At 36.5% G+C, this 16,984-nt stretch overlaps 1 protein-coding gene across 3 annotated transcripts; it reads right to left on the reverse strand.

Moving 5' to 3' along the window:
* Window positions 1-1,030: 1,030 nt before the first annotated feature.
* LOC139698669 (polyubiquitin-C-like) lies at window positions 1,031-16,813 on the reverse strand. 3 transcript variants are annotated; one of them, XM_071597540.1, is made up of 18 exons: window positions 16,650-16,813; window positions 15,992-16,182; window positions 15,682-15,909; window positions 10,757-10,984; window positions 10,447-10,674; window positions 10,137-10,364; window positions 9,827-10,054; window positions 9,517-9,744; window positions 6,242-6,469; window positions 5,932-6,159; window positions 5,625-5,852; window positions 5,315-5,542; window positions 5,005-5,232; window positions 4,695-4,922; window positions 4,385-4,612; window positions 4,075-4,302; window positions 3,765-3,992; window positions 1,031-1,307 (listed from the first exon to the last, which is right to left on the reverse strand). In XM_071597540.1, exons 2-18 carry the CDS (start codon window positions 16,179-16,181, stop codon window positions 1,264-1,266), a joined length of 3,654 nt encoding a protein of 1,217 aa, XP_071453641.1. In that variant the 5' UTR covers window position 16,182; window positions 16,650-16,813; the 3' UTR covers window positions 1,031-1,263. The 3 variants fall into 3 exon arrangements, with proteins under 3 accessions (XP_071453641.1, XP_071453642.1, XP_071453643.1); XM_071597541.1 differs by lacking the exon at window positions 6,242-6,469; XM_071597542.1 differs by lacking the exons at window positions 6,242-6,469; window positions 9,517-9,744; window positions 9,827-10,054; window positions 10,137-10,364.
* Between the last annotated feature and the right edge of the window lie 171 nt (window positions 16,814-16,984).

The following is a 16,984-nucleotide window of genomic DNA, read 5'->3' on the forward strand; positions in this document are numbered from 1 at the left end:
AATCAAAGTTAGCAAAATAGTTGAGACCAAAGATGTAACTCAAAGTATGGTTTGGTTATCAATTTTGAACAAAAAATTGGTTATGAAAATAATTTCAGGAAGATGGACGGAGAGTACATTCGGACAAAAAGATTTGGAGGCTGGTTAGGAACTTTTACACTGCACCCCTTATGAACTTCTCTGCATTGATACACAACGGTGGATGAAAAACTGATTCACTGCAACAATCTGGGGTAAAACAGAAGTCTCAGCAGTAAGTGCCTAAAAAGCTCAAGAGAAGGTGAAGACACTAAAACCATATGACAAGGTGACAGCCATGGTTTAATAATGATAAACAGTATCATCTACCTCAGTTACTATCAGAAAGGTTAATAATAAATGGAGAGTATTAGGCATTGCTATTGCACCGGTTGAGCGAAGAAATCAAGATAAACATCCTCACTTCCAAGGAAAAAACTTTCCAACAAGACAATGCATGGATACACCCGTGAAGTAACAATGGCAAAATGTATGAAATTCATTTCAAATTATTACAACTTCCACCATATTTGACTCCCAGTGATATTTTTATTTCAAAACATAGAAATATTGGCTCGTCAGTAAACTGTTCATGTCAAACAAGGAAGCCAATGCCTGTTTGAGAACCTTTCAAAATCCCACTTTGCCGACAGCTTAAAAGAGTCTTGAAAAGAAATAAGAAAGGTATATCAGGATAAAAAGAGAATACGTTGAAAACTTAAAAAAAAAATGCATTTACCCTCAGTACTTGTTGAACAACCCATGTATGTATTAAATATCTCATTAGAAAATTCATCCCTTAGTCATTCACCAAATTAACTACCAACAATCAATTGCCCAAACATGAAGAAAACAGCCATAATTTGAATGGCAAATCAATAGTAAGATTAACTATCAAATTAATGAGGATTAAAAGTATTTTCAAGAAATATGAATTAACATCTTTGAGAGTTTTGGATGTAACCAACTAATAGTTATATAACCATTTACCTGATAAAATAAAATACAAATGATAGCTCAAATTTAGAGTTTATTGTTCAAAGAAATTAAAATAAATTTTTAATTGCAGTTACAGATGAAATATGCCTAACTGGAATGCACATACAAGGCTAATGCTTATAGATCACAAAATAATAAATTTACTGATAGATCATTTATCCAGAATGATTAGAATAATCCACATTGGTTGAACTCTCATTCCGATACCATAATCCATTGATCAAAGCTGGAGGATATGAGGCATTCTTATAGGCCACCACGGAGTCTCAAAACTAAATGCAGGGTAGATTCTGAAAGAGAAAAATTATTCTAGCATTAACATGGGAGACCATATGAAACAATAAATAGCATTTGCTAATTATAGCTTATCCCACTTATCACTCAACCACACACACGGAAGACTTAACTGAAGAAATATCAAATCAAAGAACTTTTTAAGCTTTTCACATTTCAAATTTATAAATATATAATCTTGAAATTTGCTTCAAAATGTTGCTATAGCTTCAGTCACCATCACGAGAACAGGAGCAGATTTTAAAAATGTAAAAATTATGGCCTAATAATGAAAAATCCCTAATGAAGCTGAAAATATTTAGTGAATCAAGGTACATTTATTAGGGTGGCATAGCCACAATATCCACCACAGTTGAAAAGAGTCACTGCAATATCTTTGAGAAGTATAAATTATGTTATGGGTAAGGAAATAAGATGAGTCTATGATTAACTAATTCATACTCTTAGTTGGATACTTTTTCATAGTTTTACGAAATGCAATGAACCTTTGCATTTGTTATTTTTCATGACCCAATCAAGCATGCTAAAATCAATGCAATCAACACCTCAATTTGTATTAATGAACATTTGAGTACATTTGAAATTGTGCCCCCCATTGAGATGGATAAGCTGACTTATCTAATTATTCACAGGATCCGTTCACAGAATATGTATAAACATTTTTATTAAGAACTAGTTGTACACATTACTAAGGGTGAAATTTACTAATCCACAAGCTTTCAAATGACATAATAAATTACGGTAGGCAGGCCTGAGGGTTAACGAGCTTGCTATTTTACATTAGTTAGATCCCAACTAGAGCAGGCTGTGGGTTCACGTGATCATCACAAGGTAAGCTTAGTTTTGAAATAAGATCGAGCACAATTCAGAGCAGCTAGGTTTGTGAAAAATTTTTATGAAGAATTTAGAAGTGTCACAATATCATTGGAAGACAGAATGGGAGCTCCTAATTGATTATAGGTTGAAATACAGGTTTCTGCTGAAATTTGAGGCAGGTCACAAATGAGGAAATTAAAGAAGTATTGAAGTCCCATGGCTATCGATTATCCCTGGTCTTTTCCAAGTACATATGCATGGAGGAAATAATAAACGGGCATGGGAAGGGCTGGGGATGACAATGAAGATGGAAGTATATGAGAGTACCTCATGAAGTCAAATTTGCAGATGACCAAGCTTTAGTCAGTAAAAATGAGAAAATGAGTGATAGTTAGGGGTTGATTATCAATTGAAAAAAAACGAAGTCGGTCTAAGATAAAGAGGGAGGCTTAAGTTTTATGTTAAAATAGAGAGACAAACTAAATCAAGTTGAACAAATTACAATTGTAATGGTGTTTTGGACCAAGAAAATCTTGTCTTATTAATTAAAAATTGGCAATTTTCAACAAAATAAAATTTAATAAGACAAATTTCAAATTAACAACATCATCATCGTGTAACAGTCATCACTTTGAGTCCCGGGTATACGCTGAAAAGCAACTCAGGGGAAGGCAGTGGAAAGAGAGAGGAAAGGTGGAGGGCAGCCATTTTTAATTAACCATGATATTCCACCATATCAAACCTGAAATGTCTCCTTTTATGTCAAGCAGTATGCTCATTAGAAGAATTGAATCAGTTACAGATGAATTCACACGGAGGGTATAGACGAGTGACACTGAATAAGGATTTTAACAAAAAGTGATACTGATATGTACAATAATATTGCATGATCACGAATATTTGCCTTTAAAGTAAGATGACAGGGATGTGACACTTTTGAGAGGTTGTGGCGGCGAATGGAAAAAAAAAAATAAGAAGAGAGTGTTGTTAAGAGAAACTAAGAAAGGCATGAATAGTAGATGCAGAGTATTTTTAAACGCAAAAGAATGCTGAGGATATATTAAAAGAAGAAGATGGTTAGGTATGTGATGTAGTGGTACAAAAAGGAGAGCAATGTAAAATGATATGAAGGTGGATAGAATATGAGCTTGTAGCATTTTATTGTAGGGCATTACTTCAGGTTAGGTCACATTAAGGAAGGCTAAAAACTGAGTCAGTGTACAGGGTTGTTCATCCTAAATCTACTTAAATTATAAGATTACCAAGTAATAATATTTATTACTAAGATGACCAGCAATTAATGGTCTCAAGGTCAAAATTTTCCGGAGATATTTATATTTTCAAGGTATTATGCTACTTTTGGAATATTCTGGGTGTGAAATTGTCAACAGAATTGCAATATAGAAACTAGAAATAAACAAAAACATCTTTGAAATCTAATGAAAAAACTTTCCAAAATTCAAGAGTGAACATTACCATAGCTGGAGGAAAAAAACCAGAAATCTAGCATCAACTTATAAGAATTTCATTCTAGTTCCAAATAATAGCACATTACCTGGAGTTAAATTGACTAACTATACACCAGGTAATTAGAAAAAGAAGCAAGCAAGCAGCAGAGATTATAAACCGATAATCACCTTTCTGAATGTTGTAATCAGACAAGGTGCGGCCATCTTCCAGCTGCTTTCCAGCAAAGATCAAACGCTGCTGGTCAGGGGGGATTCCTTCCTTATCCTGAATCTTGGCCTTCACGTTTTCAATGGTGTCTGAGGGTTCCACTTCCAAGGTAATGGTCTTTCCGGTCAGGGTCTTCACAAATATCTGCATACCTCCTCTCAACCTCAACACCAAGTGAAGGGTGGATTCTATAAAAAGGAAACAAATTAGAATAGGTAACCAGTACATTAACAAATAGCAAAAGCAAATGGTAATGCCATAATATGTTACCTTTCTGAATGTTGTAATCAGACAGGGTTCGGCCATCTTCCAGCTGCTTTCCAGCAAAGATCAAACGCTGCTGGTCAGGGGGGATTCCTTCCTTATCCTGAATCTTGGCCTTCACGTTTTCAATGGTGTCTGAGGGTTCCACTTCCAAGGTAATGGTCTTTCCGGTAAGGGTCTTCACAAATATCTGCATACCTCCTCTCAACCTCAGGACCAAGTGAAGAGTGGATTCTATAAAAAGGAAACACATTAGAATAGGTAACCAGAACATTAACAAATAGCAAAACCAAATGGTAATGCCATAATACGTTACCTTTCTGAATGTTGTAATCAGACAGGGTTCGGCCATCTTCCAGCTGCTTTCCAGCAAAGATCAAACGCTGCTGGTCAGGGGGGATTCCTTCCTTATCCTGAATCTTGGCCTTCACGTTTTCAATGGTGTCTGAGGGTTCCACTTCCAAGGTAATGGTCTTTCCAGTCAGGGTCTTCACGAATATCTGCATACCTCCTCTCAACCTCAGGACCAAGTGAAGGGTGGATTCTATAAAAAGGAAACACATTGGAATAGGTAACCAGTACATTAACAAATAGCAAAAGCAAATGATTATGATATAATACTTTACCTTTCTGAATGTTGTAATCAGACAGGGTACGGCCATCTTCCAGCTGCTTTCCAGCAAAGATCAAACGCTGCTGGTCAGGGGGGATTCCTTCCTTATCCTGAATCTTGGCCTTCACGTTTTCAATGGTGTCTGAGGCTTCCACTTCCAAGGTAATGGTCTTTCCAGTCAGGGTCTTCACAAATATCTGCATACCTCCTCTCAACCTCAGGACCAAGTGAAGAGTGGATTCTATAAAAAGGAAACACATTAGAATAGGTAACCAGAACATTAACAAATAGCAAAAGCAAATGGTAATGCCATAATACGTTACCTTTCTGAATGTTGTAATCAGACAGGGTTCGGCCATCTTCCAGCTGCTTTCCAGCAAAGATCAAACGCTGCTGGTCAGGGGGGATTCCTTCCTTATCCTGAATCTTGGCCTTCACGTTTTCAATGGTGTCTGAGGGTTCCACTTCCAAGGTAATGGTCTTTCCGGTCAGGGTCTTCACAAATATCTGCATACCTCCTCTCAACCTCAGGACCAAGTGAAGAGTGGATTCTATAAAAAGGAAACACATTAGAATAGGTAACCAGAACATTAACAAATAGCAAAAGCAAATGGTAATGCCATAATACGTTACCTTTCTGAATGTTGTAATCAGACAGGGTTCGGCCATCTTCCAGCTGCTTTCCAGCAAAGATCAAACGCTGCTGGTCAGGGGGGATTCCTTCCTTATCCTGAATCTTGGCCTTCACGTTTTCAATGGTGTCTGAGGGTTCCACTTCCAGGGTAATGGTCTTTCCGGTGAGGGTCTTCACAAATATCTGCATACCTCCTCTCAACCTCAGGACCAAGTGAAGAGTGGATTCTATAAAAAGGAAACATATTAGAATAGGTAACCAGTACAATAACAAATAGCAAAAGCAAATGGTAATGCCATAATACGTTACCTTTCTGAATGTTGTAATCAGACAGGGTTCGGCCATCTTCCAGCTGCTTTCCAGCAAAGATCAAACGCTGCTGGTCAGGGGGGATTCCTTCCTTATCCTGAATCTTGGCCTTCACGTTTTCAATGGTGTCTGAGGGTTCCACTTCCAAGGTAATGGTCTTTCCGGTCAGGGTCTTCACAAATATCTGCATACCTCCTCTCAACCTCAGGACCAAGTGAAGAGTGGATTCTATAAAAAAGAAACACAGAATAGGTAACCAGAACATTAACAAATAGCAAAAGCAAATGGTAATGCCATAATACGTTACCTTTCTGAATGTTGTAATCAGACAGGGTTCGGCCATCTTCCAGCTGCTTTCCAGCAAAGATCAAACGCTGCTGGTCAGGGGGGATTCCTTCCTTATCCTGAATCTTGGCCTTCACATTTTCAATTGTGTCTGAGGGTTCCACTTCCAGGGTAATGGTCTTTCCAGTCAGGGTCTTCACAAATATCTGCATACCTCCTCTCAACCTCAGGACCAAGTGAAGAGTGGATTCTATAAAAAGGAAACATATTAGAATAGGTAACCAGTACAATAACAAATAGCAAAAGCAAATGGTAATGCCATAATACGTTACCTTTCTGAATGTTGTAATCAGACAGGGTACGGCCATCTTCCAGCTGCTTTCCAGCAAAGATCAAACGCTGCTGGTCAGGGGGGATTCCTTCCTTATCCTGAATCTTGGCCTTCACGTTTTCAATGGTGTCTGAGGGTTCCACTTCCAAGGTAATGGTCTTTCCGGTAAGGGTCTTCACAAATATCTGCATACCTCCTCTCAACCTCAGAACCAAGTGAAGTGTGGATTCTGGAAAAAAATATTGAGTAATTACGCACTAATTAACAGCAATTGGGAATGTACTTTCCCAAAATTAAGCCATTTTTTTCAACAAAACAGAAATATAATTCAGCCATTAGCTCTAACTTAAGTTTCATGAAAAATTCTCAGTGCTATGAAATAAAATTTCTATTATTCTTCTTTAATCTTCAACGTTTCCACTTATTTCGTTTGACAACTACTGCTCATATTTTGGTAATGATATTCATTGCTGCTTCTCAATATTATATTGACTTAAGTAATGTTTACATTAATTCAGCAACTGATTCTGAATTATAACAGTGTAATCAGAGATAACAAATCCAAAAGTTGAGAAAAATCACCAAATGCAACTAATCTAACATGGAATAGAAAAATAACCACATCCAACGTTTACGGTCACTTATAAGGGGATAGATAGAAATTCTGTTATTAAACTATCTTAGATGGAACAGAATACACAACAATTGTTTGTGTAATATGAGACTACTGGTGCAGAAAATCACATTTGGAATTGCCGAGATATGAAAATATAAGATTTTCTTGGGAATGATAATTTGTTTCACTCATTCAGTATCACAAGTATCCAAGGACAATACTGAATTACAATCAAGGTATCTTTGGGAACCTCCATGAAGCAGTCATTATCCCTTAGACAAGAACCTTGTTCTTCTGAAATTCAGATGAATCAATTAAACGTCAAGTGGGAGAGCTAACCAAGGCTTTTTGATTTTTATTTGCACAAATTTATGGTCAAACCCCACATTTGCACTATTGGAGTTTATATTTTCCTGCAATTGACATTTTCTATGTCCCATACCATGTCTTTTTTACATTCATGTGGAACCCCACACTTGCACTATTTCATTTTCAGTTTTTGCACTATTTGCCTCACTAAATATTGGATTAAAAAAATTCACAATCTAAAACAATAACTCATGCACATCAGCCTTTTTAAAAAAGAACTCTTCACTTTGTTTTGTACAGATACATTTAAAAAACAGAGAACAGTAATGTTAACTGTTTTAGTAAAGAATTTGAATACGATGGTGTAGTATGAGCACCACTAGTTATGGAAATTTCTACTGGTTTAACTATCTGAGACTGCCAAGAGAAGATCCACATGATGAAATGAATACATTGTGTAATTACGAGTTAGCTACCTAATCTATGCATTTTAAGAGCACCTGAGGGAGATTTAATATTGCACATCAATTTAAAATAAGAGGAATGAAAATGACTGATGCAATATGAAGTGTGAAAAATGAGAGTACTGAGGATGGACAACTGGGATCATTTGCACTGCCTCAACACAACAGATATAACAGTGATGGGTTCCTAAGTAAAAGAGGGCATATAAACTTGCTTTATCACATCAAAAACTACACTGACTCAAAAATTGTCGATGTCTTCAAAAAATCTTCAAGCTGGAAAACAGTTGGCACAAGTCAAACAGCGATGCAACTTAAAATTCCAATGGTAAAGTTTTCCACAATTATTCAGGAATGTGAATTTTCATAGTAATTGACAATGGAGAAAATGAGGCAAAAAAGAACTTCTATTTGACAGTGAAATAAAATTTATGGAACAAATTGATTCTCACTATGGGACCTATTGATTTGGTGAAGCATCTGAAATTACAAGTTTATACACCGAATGCATTAGTGAAAAATTATAATTTGATTCCAAAACATGCGAACCAAGTCTGACGATTTGTCTAAAGAGAGAAAATGTAAAATATTATGAGTATAAAGAATTACCAAGAGTGGTTTTATAGTGATAGATCAAATATCCCAAAGAATAACGCAACCATAAGAGAAAAAAAATACAAATCACCACAAGATTATAATAGAAGATTTAACTGCTTTCATGTTAGGTTGGATAGGTCAAAAATAGGCAATCTTGTGCACAAGGCTGTGTACTGAAAGCAGAAGCATTGACATCAAGACTGTGACTTGGTAGAAGATGTCAGAAATGAATTAACTTCTTGAAAGCTAAAACCTAAGAAATGTTTTCCATGCAGATGAGGCTGTTATTTTTTAATATGCCGTCAGGAAAACCATTTGCTTCAGAGGTGAACAACATGATGGAAGGGTGCTGAGCAACCAAAGTTTTATTAATCACAGATGCAGATGGAGGTGAGAGTTTCAGCCACTAGGCATTGGAAAATCCAAGAATCAAAATTGCCTCCGGGGTCAAATATGAGAAAAACAATGCACACTGTAACTACAGCAAATTTCAAAGCATACATAGCCTCAAAATAGGAAAATTTTGCTACTTCTTGATAAATATCCAACCCTTACACAATATTGAAATGATAAATATAGTTATTTTTCCTGCAAATTGTAATAGTGAGCACAAACCATTGGATTTAGGTATAATTCATTTCTTTAGGCTGCATTATTGAAGATTGATTGAAGGCTATTGATATCGATAGGGATGTTATATTTATAAAAAGGCAATAAAATTGAATGCACTTTACAGTATATATATCGTAGTCTTGGAATCAAGATAAGGATTCTACAGTATACAACTCCTTTAAAATGGATTGATTTTACATTGGTTGCGATGAAGAAATTCTAGGTGAAATTATTCTTGATTATGATGAATTATTAGACAATTACTATCAAGCATGTAAAAGTAAAAATTCCTCTTTATCCCATATTTTACATTTTCTTTGGATTCCCTAAAAAACTGCAAATGATAGGTTTCCCTATGTTTGAGTTACACTGCAATATCTTAGAAATAAATTGGCAGACAATTCACAGACTTCCACAGGTTGGGACCACTACAATGAGGGTGTCTTAAATAAAAATTCGCATTGAAAAAGACAAATGGAAAAAAAACATTTCTACCATTATTTCTTGCATTATGCAAACAAATTTACAAATGTGCATTGCAAATTTATATGCATTGAGCATCATGGAATTTTTAACATGGTGCGCGAGAGAAACACGCATTTTAAAATGGAATCGTCAACAATTTCTTTCTTTCAAAAAAATTTATGTTTGCTTCCATACAGGGAGTTGCAGTATTACCTTTTTGAATGTTGTAATCAGACAGGGTACGGCCATCTTCCAACTGCTTTCCAGCAAAGATCAAACGCTGCTGGTCAGGGGGGATTCCTTCCTTATCCTGAATCTTGGCCTTCACGTTTTCAATGGTGTCTGAGGGTTCCACTTCCAAGGTAATTGTCTTTCCGGTCAGGGTCTTCACAAATATCTGCATACCTCCTCTCAACCTCAGGACCAAGTGAAGGGTGGATTCTATAAAAAGGAAACATATTAGAATAGGTAACCAGTACATCAACAAATAGCAAAAGCTAATGGTAACGCCATAATACGTTACCTTTCTGAATGTTGTAATCAGACAGGGTACGGCCATCTTCCAGCTGCTTTCCAGCAAAGATCAAACGCTGCTGGTCAGGGGGGATTCCTTCCTTATCCTGAATCTTGGCCTTCACGTTTTCAATGGTGTCTGAGGGTTCCACTTCCAAGGTAATTGTCTTTCCGGTCAGGGTCTTCACAAATATCTGCATACCTCCTCTCAACCTCAGGACCAAGTGAAGGGTGGATTCTATAAAAAGGAAACATATTAGAATAGGTAACCAGTACATCAACAAATAGCAAAAGCTAATGGTAACGCCATAATACGTTACCTTTCTGAATGTTGTAATCAGACAGGGTACGGCCATCTTCCAGCTGCTTTCCAGCAAAGATCAAACGCTGCTGGTCAGGGGGGATTCCTTCCTTATCCTGAATCTTGGCCTTCACGTTTTCAATGGTGTCTGAGGGTTCCACTTCCAAGGTAATTGTCTTTCCGGTCAGGGTCTTCACAAATATCTGCATACCTCCTCTCAACCTCAGGACCAAGTGAAGGGTGGATTCTATAAAAAGGAAACATATTAGAATAGGTAACCAGTACATCAACAAATAGCAAAAGCTAATGGTAACGCCATAATACGTTACCTTTCTGAATGTTGTAATCAGACAGGGTTCGGCCATCTTCCAGCTGCTTTCCAGCAAAGATCAAACGCTGCTGGTCAGGGGGGATTCCTTCCTTATCCTGAATCTTGGCCTTCACGTTTTCAATGGTGTCTGAGGGTTCCACTTCCAAGGTAATGGTCTTTCCGGTAAGGGTCTTCACAAATATCTGCATACCTCCTCTCAACCTCAGGACCAAGTGAAGAGTGGATTCTATAAAAAGGAAACATATTAGAATAGGTAACCAGTACATTAACAAATAGCAAAAGCAAATGGTAATGCCATAATACGTTACCTTTCTGAATGTTGTAATCAGACAGGGTTCGGCCATCTTCCAGCTGCTTTCCAGCAAAGATCAAACGCTGCTGATCAGGGGGGATTCCTTCCTTATCCTGAATCTTGGCCTTCACGTTTTCAATGGTGTCTGAGGGTTCCACTTCCAAGGTAATGGTCTTTCCGGTAAGGGTCTTCACAAATATCTGCATACCTCCTCTCAACCTCAGCACCAAGTGAAGAGTAGACTCTAAAAAAGCATCAATGGAATATTGTTGGCCATGTCTACAGGAATTGAGAAATATCATAGTAATGACCACAGAATTCATATGATAATCTTAATTCTTTATTTCACAATTGTCTTCGGCCTTCCTTATAGGTCATTGCTATTTTTGGGTCAATGTTATGTGCCTGATCATAGAATATACATGCTGGAACCACCTTACTCTTCCAATAAGCCAATTGTTGACTAGACAATTTTGCAGTTGTCAGTGTGCAGAACAAGTGTCCACTTTCAACAGTCAGCTCTCCTGAGAAGAAACCATGCTAACCATGAATTCATTTTGTTAATGCCATTTTCAAGTCTTTCCCAAGTTCCACAAATCTTTTGATAAATATCAACCAATTAATTGAATATCAATCAGTATTATCATGGGAATCAAATAAAAAACCATGTGTAATATTTGACTTACAGCAGCAGAGATGTTTCCAATTCAAACTCATCCAACTACAAAATAATATCCTAGTACATGGAAGTATAAGTGATAGTATACATAGATGATAGAGAACTATAAAAGCATGGTATCCACAAATTTTGATCAAAACCTTACACTTGCTTCAATAACATCAGGCCCAGTTTCTCGATAGCCAGCTTGAGGCCATCTGCTGTCACTTTACCACAAGCATACCTTTTTATCATTAGATTACTTAACCCTTGAATGAATGAATTATTCAGATACACCAATAGAAAAATGCTTCATGGTTTGCCAATATTTCCACATATCTATCTATCAATGATATGCAAATCAATGGCAAAGTGTGACAGCAGACAATTCAATGTATGCTTGAAACAGGATACCTTTAGGCTATGTAATAATTAATATAATTTGACTTTAAAAATTGATATTAGTTATATTACTCAGCTGAATAAAAACTGTAGACCAGGTGCACATGTATAATAGATTGCTTAAAATACGAGGGTCATCCGGAAAGTAGTACCCGTTCGTGCCGCATGAAGTGCTGACGACGCGAGTAGCCGCTGGACGAGGTCAGATAGCTTCAGTGGCTTGTCTGCCTTCTCTGAGCCAAGTTGCGTGACGCTAGCATTGCCTGTGTTGTTTCTGTGATTGTTTACAATGTTTAAAAAAATTGAGAACGCCGCCAGTTGTGAAGTGAGGGCAGTGATTAAATTCCTCAATGCAAGAAACGTTCGCCCATGTGATATTCATCGCCAATTAAAGGAGGTGTATGGAGACAATGTAATGGACGAGTCGTCTGTTCGGCGGTGGTGTCGCAACTTCAACATGGGGAGGGGGAACACACACGACGATGAGCATTCGGGGAGACCGTCTGTCATTACAGACCAACTGGTGAGCTCAGTTGACGAATTCGTGAGGAACGATCGGCGCGTCACAATTGATGACATCTGTGAGCATTTTCCCAATGTTTCTCGAACAATTGTTCATGAAATTGTTAAACACCATCTGCATTATGCAAAAATTTGTGCAAGATGGGTCCCTCGCGTATCTCAATGAGCTGGCGGCGAAGGACTATGCAGCAGGAATACAGAAACTTGTCACACGTTATGACAAATGCCTTAATTTGCTTGGAGATTATGTTGAGAAGTAGTTTAAAGTATCCTCTTTCAAATAAAATTTTTTATGTTTGTTAATATTTACTTTTGTCTTTTTATTTCACGAACGGGTACTACTTTCCGGATGACCCTCGTAACATACCACAGAGGGGAATTTATCACCTACCCTAAATAGTTGAACTATCAAGAACTAATGTAGAATATCCATTCTCAACATACCTTTATTTCGTTTTTTTTTGCAAAGTATCTCATAGACTAAGGAAAAAAAGCTTACAAACAGATGTCATATATACTGACTTCGATAAGGCTTTTGATACTGTTAGTCACGAGCTTCTTCCTAGAAAGTTGGATGTGTTGGGAATGAGTCGTACCTTATTTGACTGAATGGAAAGTTATTTGACCAAGAGAAGTTCTAGTATAAATGAAAGCACCCAAAAGCAAATGTTTCTATCCATTATCAGGCATTCCCAAGGATCCTATCGGGGGTCCACTATTTTTTAACTTGTTTATAAACGATATTATAATGGCATTAGACCCAATTCATTTTCTTTTGTACGCCGATAACTTAAAAATTTAACAGATCAATCAATTGATGATCACCTAACTCAGCAAAACTACTTTCATATGCTTCAAAACTGGTGTGATCATAACTATCTAACTTTCAATTTAAAAAATGCTATTCTGTAACATTCAGCTGGAAAAGGAGTCCACAGCAGCACGAATATAGGATAAGCAACTATCCAATGGCCTGATTAACAACTACAAAGACCTCAGGTTATATTCAACTCACAGTTAACATTCAATCAACATAACTATGCTCAATTTAAAGCATACAAATCACTTGGATTCATCTTCCAGTACTGTAAAAACAAAAAACATATAGAGACATATTGTGTGTTCATCTCCTTAGTAATGTCACTCTTGTGAATACTGCTCTACCGTTTGGTCACTTACTATAAACTCCATATTCAGTCAACCTTATGTGCTCAAAGAAAATTTGTCCACAAAATTAAATTATCTTCACTAAGATCTTTATAGCTATTGTGAAATGTTTTCTCCACTAAACCTTCCCTCCTTGCATAAACTTGGAGAAGTTATTAGCGTAACTCTTCTTATTAAATTACTCCATAACAAGATTGATTCCTTAGAGCTCCTAAGAGCAATATATTTCCATGTACCTTCACATAGCACACTTTGAAATTAGATATCATGCACGAAACTAGACTTACTACGCGCCTAGAAGCCAGATTAAGACAGATGCCACAGTTGTGATTATATTGACCTACTTTTTATCTCTCCAGGATCCCTTGAAATAATGTTATTAAAAATATCCGAAGAACTTTGAAATGCTAATTATTGCTGTAAGGATACCTGTACATGTTAATATTAACTTTATGTAATTTGTACCCGTTTGTAAATGTTTCTTCTTTTAAAATGGTGGAACCAATATACGCTTTTTTTGCCTTTCTTTAGGTAAAGGGTTATTCCCGTCAAATAAATTTTCGAAATTTTTATTATAAAATTGTCCACGAATATAAAGAGTAAAGCCGTTGTAGTTTCTAATATCTTAAAGTCAAAGCCATTTCGACTACAAAGAGCCTTATCACATAGCAGACATCCAATTAGCAAATATTAAACAAAGGTGTCCCAAGAGGGAAATATTTTAATGAAATGCATTTTACTATCTAACATCCTAATCATTTACAAATTCATTCAAGATTCAATTCATAGGAAAAAATTTACTTTCTGTACCTTGGACTAACCATCTACACAAATATCCAGAGGTATTAATCAATGCAATTTTTAGCAAATATACAACAAAAGGGGCATTATCATTTTTCTAGTACCTTAATGAAACGAAGAACCCTAAACGAATTATCAAAATACACTTTGCAAAACTTTTCACAATACTTCCTTCACAAAATTTAAAATTATTATATAACTTCTAGATTTCAAAATTTTATTATAAAGGTAAGATAAATACGAATTAAATAGTGTCACCTATTGGCTAGATGAAGTGAAAGTTGGAAACCTTTACCTTCCAAACTACAGAATCTTTATCTTTAATTCAGGCAGAGCATTACGAACAGTGCAACTGCCATTATAAACGAGTCGAATTCAAGGGTATTGAAAAATTGTGAACCACTGGTATCCACCACAGAAACAAGGGCCCACAACGACAACCCTATGGAAATATGTTTCTCGGATAAGCACGTCACCTAGACTAGATACCAACATCTATTTAACCAGGATAAAAGATGCTTAGGAATTAATATATGTGAAACAGACAAACATTTTGGCTATAATACATTGCCTCCATTAATGATGACTTGCCAAAAATAAAGGACCTTGAATTTACTGGTGATTTTAGGAATTTCAGGTTCCGCAAGCAACAAAATTATGTTCATTGAAGAACCATTAACTACGTTACTCTAATTATATTTTGATGGGAGACCTCTAAATGGCTATAAAATATTCAAAAACAGAACCAGGCCATACAAAAGGCGATTAAATAAACAACAGTCCCAAATCCATAGTCTGCTTTTGGCAATATTTAGAAGGTAAAACGTAAGATCAACGATGTCACTTTCTTTTAGCCAAATGTACTGTTTCCCAAACCAGAGTATAGCTTTTGATCTTGGCATTCTACAATAACAGCAGCCGAGTCCATAATTAATAATGTCCCTTACGCTTGTATAAACAAGGGATCACCCTGCAACACTTTGTACTCTCGGGAAGGCTTCCAGATGTCTTAATTACTTGAGATTACACATGAAGCTAGAATATTACCTTTTCATGGGAGTTGAACATTCGCTAATGGAAGTTATAAAAGAGACTGCCACAGACATCCTCTTATCAGGATACTGTATTAAACAGATTTTACAAAAATTACTCTAAGTATATGGGGTAAAAAGGAAGACTTTTTCACCAACATGACTAACTTACTCATTACTGCCTTGCTTATTTTCTGAGCTTCAAATGAAGTTCTTATATGCTTTATTTTTTAACACACCTAATTGAATTACAATTATCTTTTTTATTTCATGCATACCTCTTTGTCACACGGACTTCAATTTATTTTCAAGGAGTGGTAAATCATTTCTAAATTCTAGCAACATATTTGTACAAGTCACCTTTCTGAATGTTGTAATCGGACAGGGTTCGGCCATCTTCCAACTGCTTTCCAGCAAAGATCAAACGCTGCTGGTCAGGGGGAATTCCTTCCTTATCCTGAATCTTGGCCTTCACGTTTTCAATAGTGTCGGAGGGTTCCACTTCCAAGGTAATGGTTTTTCCGGTAAGGGTCTTAACAAATATCTGCATACCTCCTCTCAACCTCAGAACCAAGTGAAGTGTGGATTCTATAAAAAGAAAACATGTTAGAATAGGTAACCAGTACATTAACAAATAGCAAAAGCAAATGGTAATGCCATAATATGTTACCTTTCTGAATGTTGTAATCAGACAGGGTACGGCCATCTTCCAGCTGCTTTCCTGCAAATATCAACCGCTGCTGGTCAGGTGGAATTCCCTCCTTATCCTGAATCTTGGCCTTGACATTTTCGATTGTATCTGAAGGTTCAACTTCTAAAGTTATAGTCTTCCCAGTCAGAGTCTTGACAAAGATCTGCATCCTGTAATAAATAATGATCTTAATGCAATTATTTATTTTATTTACTGCCAATACTTCGGCCATTTAAGAATAAGATCTGCAAGCCTACGGTCGTGTTCGTTTTAAAAGCAAGCCTATGATGTTAAACCTTCCATGTCTTTTAGGAAAAGGTATATCACTGTCATTGCTGTTAAATGGTTAACAATGCACTTTAAAATAATAAGAACTGACACGCAGTAATTTAACTCAACAATGAATGACGTAGATAGACGTAAAACTCAAAATGGCTACCCTCGATTATTTTGCTGACTAAGCATTGAACATTAAAATAGCGATACGTCTTCACGTTATCTTGCGGTAGTAAAGACTTTGCGATTTTCCTAGCCAAGGGAAATTTAACTACTACATGACAGAAATACTGTCATGAATACTGTGTTGGTAGCCAGACTACTGATAAATTCATCATTTCACACTTGAAAATAAATTTACCTGATTGATGGGGCTGCACTCAATCCTTCACTTTAAACTATCAAAGCCAAAACGTTAGCAATATATTCGCTGTTTAATGTAAGTTTACGGCAACAAATTACCAGGATATTATCAGAGAAACTACCACATACGACCAACACGGATTACCACGACAGGAGAACTGACTAAACCCAACGGACCCAACCAATCCCAAGCTGCCAAAAAGATAAGTTAGTTATTCGATTAAATTAATCGATTCACAGCTCGTCGTACTATTTTTTATCCGCGCATTTTATTTACAGCACTCTCCATTTCCATAGTTTAAAGAATAAAATTTCAATAATACCGCATTATAA

Source organism: Hetaerina americana, unplaced genomic scaffold (assembly GCF_022747635.1).
Source record: "Hetaerina americana unplaced genomic scaffold, ioHetAmer1.1.p SCAF_9, whole genome shotgun sequence".
NCBI classification, from domain to species: domain Eukaryota; kingdom Metazoa; phylum Arthropoda; class Insecta; order Odonata; family Calopterygidae; genus Hetaerina; species Hetaerina americana.

Excerpts from the sequence above, each read along its gene's own strand:
- LOC139698669 (XM_071597540.1), bottom strand. The coding sequence starts at position 16,181 with ATGCAGATCTTTGTCAAGACTCTGACTGGGAAGACTATAACTTTAGAA. Across the intron at positions 4,923-5,004 it reads TGATTACAACATTCAGAAAG|AATCCACTCTTCACTTGGTC; the intron begins GTAACGTATTAT and ends TCCTTTTTATAG. Across the intron at positions 4,613-4,694 it reads TGATTACAACATTCAGAAAG|AATCCACCCTTCACTTGGTC; the intron begins GTAAAGTATTAT and ends TCCTTTTTATAG.